Genomic DNA, 11,296 nt, shown 5'->3' on the forward strand with positions numbered 1-11,296 from the left:
CCGTGCAGCTTCCAGAGAAGCTAGGAGAAGTGAGCCGCCCGGCAGCAGCAGCGCTGAGCACACACTGGAGGGGGAGATGCCGTCTGTGTACAGCCTGTCCTATCTCCAGCCTTTTTCTTCAGCCCCCCGCAGCAGGATCTCTTGCCCTGCAGCAGTATATGTGCGTCCTGGCTCGGGAGGTGAATCGGAGCATAAGCTTTCCAGCCTCCGTCTCTCCACCCGGCACCCCTCTCTCTCTCCCTGCACCAGAGCATGCGGCCGCCGGGTGTGGGGGGAAAATACCGCAGATACCGTCCTGGCAGAGTTGAGGTCGGTTAACCGACGCCAGTGACGGTATCGGTATTTTTGCGGTATACCGCCCAGCCCTAATACACACACACAGCAACTAGAGACACATATATACACACAGCAACTAGAGACACATATATACACACATACAGAAACTAGAGACACATATATATACACACAGCAACTAGAGACACATATATACACACATACAGAAACTAGAGACACATATATACACACAGCAACTAGAGACACATATATACACACATACAGAAACTAGAGACACATATATATACACACAGCATCTAGAGACACATACACATTTAAGAATTGCCTTGTGCAGCTACTTCAATTGTGTACAAAACCTGAATCCATGAAACACATCCATATTAATCTACAGTTGTGTTTGTTCCATGGGACCATCTAGAATGTTACTAGGATTCTGTGTGTCACAATACTCATTAATATGTGAGGCGGAATTACAGGAGAAGTCCAGCGAAAATGTTTATTAAAGTATTGTATTGCCCCCAAAAGTTATACAAATCCCCAATATATTACAGTACAGTTATTACATGAAATGCACATTAAGGGCTTTTTCCCTGCACTTACTACTACTACCTCCCCCTCCATACATCTCCCACAATGGTATATACCTCCCCCTCCATACATCTCCCACAATGGTATATACCTCCCCCTCCATACATCTCCCACAATGGTATATACCTTCCCCTCCATACATCTCCCACAATGGTATATACCTCCCCCTCCATACATCTCCCACAATGGTATATACCTCCCCCTCCATACATCTCCCACAATGGTATATACCCTCACCCCCCCCCCCATCTCCCACAATGGTATATACCCTCACCCCCCCCCCCCTCCATACATCTCCCACAATGGTATATACCTCCCCCTCCATACATCTCCCACAATGGTATATACCTCCCCCCCACACATCTCCCACAATGGTATATACCTCCCCCTGCATACATCACTATGCGCCCTCAGATGGTCAATCAGATTTTTCTTTCATTAATCAGGATGTCCATTGGATTGCATTGTCAAAAACAGTAAAAATAAAAATCAGAGTTTTACCAGAACTTTTAACTCCTCACTTATTCTCAGCCGCTACAGGAGCAAAGTGGTGGGGTACATGCATGAGAGGCAAGATACAGGGCGCCCCCTGATGGTGGGGTACATGGATCAGGAGAGGCAGGATACAGGGCGCCCCCTGATGGTGGGGTACATGTATCAGGAGAGGCAGGATACAGGGCGCCCCCTGATGGTGGGGTACATGCATGAGGAGAGGCCGGATACAGGGCGCCCCCTGATGGTGGAGTACATGGATCAGGAGAGGCAGGATATAGGGCGCCCCCTGATGGTGGAGTACATGTATCAGGATAGGCAAGATACAGGGCGCCCCCTGATGGTGGGGTACATGTATCAGGAGAGGCCGGATACAGGGCGCCCCCTGATGGTGGGGTACATGTATCAGGAGAGGCAGGATATAGGGCACCCCCTGATGGTGGAGTACATGTATCAGGAGAGGCAGGATACAGGGCGCCCCCTGATGGTGGGGTACATGTATCAGGAGAGGCAGGATATAGGGCACCCCCTGATGGTGGAGTACATGCATGAGGAGAGGCAGGATACAGGGCGCCCCCTGATGGTGGGGTACATGCATGAGGAGAGGCAGGATACAGGGCGCCCCCTGATGGTGGGGTACATGGATCAGGAGAGGCCGGATACAGGGCGCCCCCTGATGGTGGGGTACATACATGAGGAGAGGCCGGATACAGGGCGCCCCCTGATGGTGGAGTACATGGATCAGGAGAGGCAGGATATAGGGCACCCCCTGATGGTGGAGTACATGTATCAGGAGAGGCAGGATACAGGGCGCCCCCTGATGGTGGAGTACATGTATCAGGAGAGGCCGGATATAGGGCGCCCCCTGTAGCTGAGGTACATGCATCAGGAGAGGCAGGATATAGGGCGCCCCCTGTAGCTGGGGTACATACATCTGCACTCACCAGCTGCTGGTACTGATGGACGGCATCCCCCAGGATGCTCAGCATGAAGGAGAAGAGCTGCTCCATGTTCTGGTTCATGGTGGTCTGGATGTCTCGGCGGCGCTGGGCGGGAAGAGCCTGGAAGGTGACAACGTCCTCCGCCAGCCGCAGCAGGATAAACATCACCAGCTCTGTCTGCACCTCCTGCAGAACAAGACAGAGGTGACCCCCACTGAGACCCCAACCCCTGCCGCTCCCGCACACCCCCCTCCCCACTGACAGACCCCAACCCCTGCCGCTCCCGCACCCCCCCCTCCCCACTGACAGACCCCAACCCCTGCCGCTCCCGCACACCCCACTCCCCCACTGACAGACCCCAACCCCTGCCGCTCCCGCACACCCCCCTCTCCACTGACAGACCCCAACCCCTGCCGCTCCCGCACACCCCACTCCCCCACTGACAGACCCCAACCCCTGCCGCTCCCGCACACCCCACTCCCCCACTGACAGACCCCAACCCCTGCCGCTCCCGCACCCCCCCCTCCCCACTGACAGACCCCAACCCCTGCCGCTCCCGCACACCCCCCTCCCCACTGACAGACCCCAACCCCTGCCGCTCCCGCACCCCCCCTCCCCACTGACAGACCCCAACCCCTGCCGCACCCGCACACCCCCCTCCCCACTGACAGACCCCAACCCCTGCCGCTCCCGCACACCCCCCTCCCCACTGAGAGACCCCAACCCCTGCCGCTCCCGCACACCCCCCTCCCCACTGAGAGACCCCAACCCCTGCCGCTCCCGCACACCCCACTCCCCCACTGACAGACCCCAACCCCTGCCGCTCCCGCACACCCCCCTCCCCACTGACAGACCCCAACCCCTGCCGCTCCCGCACACACCCCTCCCCACTGACAGACCCCAACCCCTGCCGCTCCCGCACACCCCCCTCCCCACTGAGAGACCCCAACCCCTGCCGCTCACGCACACCCCCCACCCCCGCTGACAGACCCCAACCCCTGCCGCTCCCCCCCAAACACGCTCCTGCACACCCCCTCCCTCGCACACACTACTAATTCCGCATCCCCCCTCCCCCCCACACACACCGCTGATCCCACATACACACACACCCTCCCCCGCCGATCCCGCACACCCCCCTCCCCCGCACACACACTGATCCCACAACCCCCCCCCCTGCCGACCTCCCACACACTGATCCCACAACCCCCCCCCTGCCGACCTCCCACACAAACACCCTCGCGCACACACACACCGCTGATCCCGCAAACATACACACGCCCCAGCACTCCTGCACACCTCCTTACCCCATGTTTGATCAGCCCCTCCAGCTCGGTCAGCATGTTGGGCCAGTGCTGTGGCCATTCCCGCTTTATCATCTCTACCACAATCCGGGCCAGAACGTCCTTTATGTGTCCCTCCTCCTCCAGGATGGGTCGGACCCCCTGCGGGGAGAGAGAAGGCTGAACCGCGTACAACCCACCGCCCCACACCGTACAGACCATCCCAAGCCCCCCCCCCGGCACCACACCCCACACTGTACAAACCCCTTCCCCTCCCCCCCCCCCGGCTCCGCACCCCACACTGTACAGACCCCCCAGCTCCGCACCCCACACTGTACAGACCCCCCAGCTCCGCACCCCACACTGTACAAACCCCTTCCCCTCCCCCCCCCCCCCCCGGCTCCGCACCCCACACTGTACAGACCCCCCAGCTCCGCACCCCACACTGTACAGACCCCCCAGCTCCGCACCCCACACTGTACAAACCCCTTCCCCTCCCCCCCCCCCCGGCTCCGCACCCCACACTGTACAGACCCCCCAGCTCCGCACCCCACACTGTACAGACCCCCCAGCTCCGCACCCCACACTGTACAAACCCCTTCCCCCCCCCCCCCCCCCGGCTCCGCACCCCACACTGTACAGACCCCCCAGCTCCGCACCCCACACTGTACAGACCCCCCCAGCTCCGCACCCCACACTGTACAAACCCCTCCCCCCCCCCCCCCCCCGGCTCCACACCCCACACTGTACAAACCCCTTCCCTCCCCCCCCCCCCCCCCCCGGCTCCACACCCCACACTGTACAAACCCCTTCCCTCCCCCCCCCCCCCCCCCGGCTCCACACCCCACACTGTACAGGCCCATAAACCCCCCTCCCCCCGGCTCCACACCCCACACTGTACAAACCCCTCCCCCTTCGGCTCCGCACCCCACACTGTACAGGCCCCCGGCTTTGCACCCCACACTGTACAGACCCGCCCCCCTCCGGCCCCACCCCCCACACTGTACAGACCCACCCAGCTCCGCACCCCACACTGTACAGACCCCCCCCAGATCCGCACCCCACACTGTACAGACCCACCCAGCTCCACACCCCACACTGTACAGACCCGCCCCCCGGCTCTGCACCCCACACTGTACAGACCCACCCAGCTCCACACCCCACACTGTACAGACCCCCCCCCCCCGGATCCGCACCCCACACTGTACAGACCTGCCCCCCGGCTCTGCACCCCACACTGTACAGACCCCCCCCCCCCCCCGGATCCGCACCCCACACTGTACAGACCCCCCCGGATCCGCACCCCACACTGTACAGACCTATCCTGCCCCCCCCGGCTGTGCACCCCACTGTACAGACCCCCCAGCTCTGCACCCCACTGTAGAGACCCCCCCAGCTCTGCACCCCACACTGTACAGACCCCCCCCAGCTCTGCACCCCACTGTACAGACCCCCCCCAGATCTGCACCCCACACTGTACAGACCCCCCCCAGCTCTGCACCCCACACTGTACAGACCTATCCAGCCCCCACGCCCTCGGATCAGCACCCCACACTGTACAGACCCATCCCCCCCCCCCCCCCCCCCCCCGGGATCCGCACCACTCACTGTACAGACCCCTCAGGATCCGCACCCCACACTGTATAGATCCGCCCCACACACTGTACAAACCGGTCCCTCCCACCTCAGCTCCGCACCCCAAACTGTACAGACCCCCCTCAGCTCTGCACCCCAAACTGTACAGACCCCCCAGCTCCGCACCCCACACTGTACAGACCCCCCCAGCTCCGCACCCCACACTGTACAGACCCCCCCCCAGCTCCGCACCCCACTGTACAGACCCCCCCAGCTATGCACCCCACTGTACAGACCCCCCCAGCGCTGCACCCCACTGTACAGACCCCCCAGCTCTGCACCCCACACTGTACAGACCCCCCAGCTCTGCACCCCACACTGTACAGACCCCCCCCCAGCTCTGCACCCCACTGTACAGACCCCCCCCCCCAGCTCTGCACCCCACACTGTACAGACCCCCCAGCTCCGCACCCCACACTGTACAGACCCCCCCAGCTCTGCACCCCACACTGTACAGACCCCCCCAGCTCTGCACCCCACACTGTACAGACCCCCCCAGCTCTGCACCCCACACTGTACAGACCCCCCCCCAGCTCTGCACCCCACACTGTACAGACCCCCCCAGCTCTGCACCCCACACTGTACAGACCCCCCCAGCTCTGCACCCCACACTGTACAGACCCCCCCAGCTCTGCACCCCACACTGTACAGACCCCCCCAGCTCTGCACCCCACACTGTACAGACCCCCCCCAGCTCTGCACCCCACACTGTACAGACCCCCCCCAGCGCTGCACCCCACTGTACAGACCCCCCCCAGCTCTGCACCCCACACTGTACAGACCCCCCCCAGCTCTGCACCCCACTGTACAGACCCCCCCCAGCGCTGCACCCCACTGTACAGACCCCCCCCAGCGCTGCACCCCACTGTACAGACCCCCCCCAGCTCTGCACCCCACACTTACAGCAGCCATGAGCCCCATCACACTGTTCTTCAAGAGAAGCTTCTCATCCCGCTCCATGTTATTCCATCGAAACCTAAAACAGAACACAGAGACGAACACTGCAGCTCTGAAGCATCACCACCTACTGGTACACATCTGATCTCCTCCAGAGCTGCACTCAATATTCTGCTCTAATATCAGGTCTTAGTGTCGGGAAGGGGTTGGAGTCAGAGAGGTTTCGAGGAGTCAGTCATGAATGAAAAAAAGGAAACCACAGCGGCTGAGTGTGCAGAGCCGAGCACTTCATCAGCATCCAGGTGTGCAGCTGATTCCCCGAGGGCAGAGTCTATCCTCGAGAGCACGGCCGATCCACCGAGGGCAGAGTCTATCCTCGAGAGCACGCCCGATCCTCGAGAGCACGGCCGATCCACCGAGAGCAGAGTTTATCCTCGAGAGCACGGCCGATCCACCGAGGGCAGAGCCCCCCCCCCCCCGAGGGCCCAGCCCATTCTCCCCGCCACCCTGAGGGCACAGCATGGGACCATTCACCCAGCCTACACAAAGGACAGGGAATCAACCATTCCTAGCAGAGCACCCCCTAAAGCAGGCAAGGGACCCCCAACAGGGACTGAGCACCCATCAGACCCCTCCTTACTTCACCACGTGCTCCAGAACCTGGAGGCCGAAATGTCGGATGAACGGAGACTGAGACTTCTCTGCCAGCTGCAGCCCACAGGGAACACACACCGAGCACGTCTCCTTAAACTCCTCACAGAACTGAAAGAAAGAGGGAGGGAATGAGGGGTGACAAAAAGCCCCGCCCACATAACTACAACACAACCCCGCCCACAGAACCACAACCCCGCCCACAGAACCACAACCCCGCCCACAGAACCCGACAACACAACGCCGCCCACAGAACCCGACAACACAACGCCGCCCACAGAACCCGACAACACAACCCCGCCCACAGAACCCTACAACACAACCCCGCCCACAGAACCCGACAACACAACCCCGCCCACAGAACCCGACAACACAACCCCGCCCACAGAACCCGACAACACAACGCCGCCCACAGAACCCGACAACACAACGCCGCCCACAGAACCCTACAACACAACCCCGCCCACAGAACCCTACAACACAACCCCGCCCACAGAACCCTACAACACAACCCCGCCCACAGAACCCTACAACACAACCCCGCCCACAGAACCCTACAACACAACCCCGCCCACAGAACCCTACAACACAACCCCGCCCACAGAACCCTACAACACAACCCCGCCCACAGAACCCTAAAACACAACCCCGCCCACAGAACCCTAAAACACAACGCCGCCCACAGAACCCTACAAGACAACGCCGCCCACAGAACCCTACAAGACAACGCCGCCCACAGAACCCTACAAGACAACGCCGCCCACAGAACCCTACAAGACAACGCCGCCCACAGAACCCTACAAGACAACGCCGCCCACAGAACCCTACAAGACAACGCCGCCCACAGAACCCTACAAGACAACGCCGCCCACAGAACCCTACAAGACAACGCCGCCCGCAGAACCCGACAACACAACGCCGCCCACAGAACCCTACAACACAACCCCGCCCACAGAACCCTACAACACAACCCCGCCCACAGAACCCGACAACACAACCCCGCCCACAGAACCCTACAACACAACGCCGCCCACAGAACCCGACAACACAACGCCGCCCACAGAACCCGACAACACAACGCCGCCCGCAGAACCCTAAAACACAACCCCGCCCGCAGAACCCTACAACACAACGCCGCCCGCAGAACCCTACAAGACAACCCCGCCCACAGAACCCTACAAGACAACCCCGCCCACAGAACCCTACAAGACAACCCCGCCCAAAGTACCACACATCCTGTATATTATCACTTCCCTGTATGTTCCTGTATATTATATCCCCCTGTATATTACCCCCCTGTATATTATTACTTCCCTGTATCCTCCTATATATTATTACCCCCCTGTATCCTCCTGTATATTATTACTCCCCTGTATCCTCCTGTATATTATTACTCCCCTGTATCCTCCTGTATATTAACCCCTTGTATATTATTACTCCCCTGTACCCCCCTGTATATTATTACTCCCCTGTATCCTCCTGTATATTATTACCCCCCTGTATATTACTCCCCTGTATCCTCCTGTATATTACCCCCCTGTATATTATTACTCCCCTGTATCCTCCTGTATATTACCCCCCTGTATATTATTACTCCCCTGTATCCTCCTGTATATTACCCCCCTGTATATTATTACTTCCCTGTATCCTCCTGTATATTATTACTTCCCTGTATCCTCCTGTATATTATTACCCCCCTGTATATTACCCCCCCTGTATATTATTACTCCCCTGTATATTATTACTCCCCTGTATCCTCCTGTATATTACCCCCTGTATCCTCCTGTATATTACTCCCCTGTATATTACCCCCCCGTATATTATCACCCTCCTGTATATTATTACCCCCCTGTATCCTACTGTATATTACCCCCTGTATATTATTACTCCCCTGTATCCTCCTGTATATTATTACTCCCCTGTATATTACCCCCCTGTATATTATTACCCCCCTGTATATTATTACTTCCCTGTATCCTCCTGTATTATTATTACTCCCCTGTATCCTCCTGTATATTACCCCCCTGTATCCTCCTGTATATTACCCCCCTGTATCCTCCTGTATATTACCCCCCTGTATATTATTACTCCCCTGTATCCTCCTGTATATTATTACTCCCCTGTATCCTCCTGTATATTACCCCCTATATTATTACTCCCCTGTATCCTCCTGTATATTATTACTCCCCTGTATATTACCCCCCCCTGTATATTATCACCCTCCTGTATATTATTACCCCCCTGTATCCTACTGTATATTACTCCCCTGTATATTATTACTCCCCTGTATCCTCCTGTATATTATTACTCCCCTGTATATTACCCCCCTGTATATTACCCCCCCCCCTGTATATTATTACTTCCCTGTATCCTCCTGTATATTACCCCCCTGTATATTATTACTCCCCTGTATCCTCCTGTATATTATTACTCCCCTGTATCCTCCTGTATATTACCCCCTGTATATTATTACCACCCCTGTATATTATTACTCCCCTGTATCCTCCTGTATATTACCCCCTGTATATTATTACTCCCCTGTATCCTCCTGTATATAACCCCCTGTATATTATTACTCCCCTGTATCCTCCTGTATATAACCCCCTGTATATTATTACTCCCCTGTATCCTCCTGTATATAACCCCCTGTATATTATTACTCCCCTGTATCCTCCTGTATATTACCCCCTGTATATTATTACTCCCCTGTATCCTCCTGTATATAACCCCCTGTATATTATTACTCCCCTGTATCCTCCTGTATATAACCCCCTGTATATTATTACTCCCCTGTATCCTCCTGTATATAACCCCCTGTATATTATTACCCCCCTGTATCCTCCTGTATATTACCCCCCTGTATATTATTACTCCCCTGTATCCTCCTGTATATTACCCCCCTGTATCCTCCTGTATATTACCCCCCTGTATATTATTACTCCCCTGTATCCTCCTGTATATTACCCCCTGTATATTATTACCCCCCTGTATATTACCCCCTATATTATTACTCCCCTGTATCCTCCTGTATATTATTACTCCCCTGTATATTATCCCCCCCTGTATATTATCACCCTCCTGTATATTATTACCCCCCTGTATCCTACTGTATATTACTCCCCTGTATATTATTACTCCCCTGTATCCTCCTGTATATTATTACTCCCCTGTATATTACCCCCCTGTATATTACCCCCCCCTGTATATTATTACTTCCCTGTATCCTCCTGTATATTACCCCCCTGTATATTATTACTCCCCTGTATCCTCCTGTATATTACCCCCTGTATATTATTACCACCCCTGTATATTATTACTCCCCTGTATCCTCCTGTATATTACCCCCTGTATATTATTACTCCCCTGTATCCTCCTGTATATAACCCCCTGTATATTATTACTCCCCTGTATCCTCCTGTATATTACCCCCCTGTATCCTCCTGTATATTACCCCCCTGTATATTATTACTCCCCTGTATCCTCCTGTATATTACCCCCTGTATATTATTACCCCCCTGTATATTACTCCCCTGTATCCTCCTGTATATTATTACTCCCCTGTATCCTCCTGTATATTACCCCCCTGTATATTATCACCCCTGTATATTATCACCCCTGTATCCTCCTGTATATTACCCCCCTGTATATTATTTCCCCCCTGTATCCTCCTGTATATTACCCCCCTGTATATTATTTCCCCCCTGTATATTACCCCCTGTATATTATTACTCCCCTGTATCCTCCTGTATATTACCCCCCTGTATATTATTACTCCCCTGTATCCTCCTGTATATTACCCCCTGTATATTATTACCCCCCTGTATATTACTCCCCTGTATATTATTACTCCCCTGTATCCTCCTGTATATTACCCCCCTGTATATTATTACCTCTGTATCCTCCTGTATATTACCCCCCTGTATATTATTTCCCCCCTGTATCCTCCTGTATATTACCCCCCTGTATATTACCCCCCCCTGTATATTATCACCCCCTGTATATTATTACCCCCCTGTATCCTCCTCTATATTACCCCCCTGTATCCTCCTCTATATTACCCCCCTGTATCCTCCTCTATATTACTCCCCTGTATCCTCCTGTATATTACTCCCCTGTATCCTCCTGTATATTACCCCCCTGTATATTATTACCCCCCTGTATATTATTACTCCCCTGTATATTACCCCCCTGTATCCCCCTGTATATTATTACCCCCTGTATATTATTACTCCCCTGTATCCTCCTGTATATTACCCCCTGTATATTATTACCCCCCTGTATCCTCCTGTATATTATATCCTTCTGTACATTATACCCTCCGTTATTCTCCCGCTGTGGCCCTCACCTTCAGCGCCTCCAGCCGGTGTTCGTGGGCTGAGCTCGGCTCCATGATAACGGTCACCGCCTGCACCAGCTGCTCACACAGAACCCGCACCTGCTCCGCCATCTCCCGAGAACACGGCGAGGACCCCGGCATGAGCCACACTGAGCATGCGCACCCACGACGTGCTTACACCG

General features: G+C 55.7%; 1 protein-coding gene across 2 annotated transcripts in view; it reads right to left on the reverse strand.

Moving 5' to 3' along the window:
* XPO5 (exportin 5) overlaps nucleotides 1-11,295 on the reverse strand; it is a 49,228-nt gene extending 37,933 nt beyond the window's left edge. The window contains exons 1-5 of one of the 2 annotated variants that reach the window (XM_069954425.1): nucleotides 11,124-11,295; nucleotides 6,768-6,889; nucleotides 6,134-6,206; nucleotides 3,620-3,757; nucleotides 2,319-2,501 (exon numbers count right to left, since the gene is read on the reverse strand). In XM_069954425.1, coding sequence (XP_069810526.1) covers nucleotides 2,319-2,501; nucleotides 3,620-3,757; nucleotides 6,134-6,206; nucleotides 6,768-6,889; nucleotides 11,124-11,255 — 648 coding nt within the window. In that variant the 5' untranslated portion in view covers nucleotides 11,256-11,295. The remainder of the gene's footprint in view (nucleotides 1-2,318; nucleotides 2,502-3,619; nucleotides 3,758-6,133; nucleotides 6,207-6,767; nucleotides 6,890-11,123) is intronic. The other variant, XM_069954426.1, reaches the window with a different exon arrangement.
* Between the last annotated feature and the right edge of the window lies 1 nt (nucleotide 11,296).

Source organism: Dendropsophus ebraccatus, chromosome 15 (assembly GCF_027789765.1).
Source record: "Dendropsophus ebraccatus isolate aDenEbr1 chromosome 15, aDenEbr1.pat, whole genome shotgun sequence".
NCBI classification, from domain to species: domain Eukaryota; kingdom Metazoa; phylum Chordata; class Amphibia; order Anura; family Hylidae; genus Dendropsophus; species Dendropsophus ebraccatus.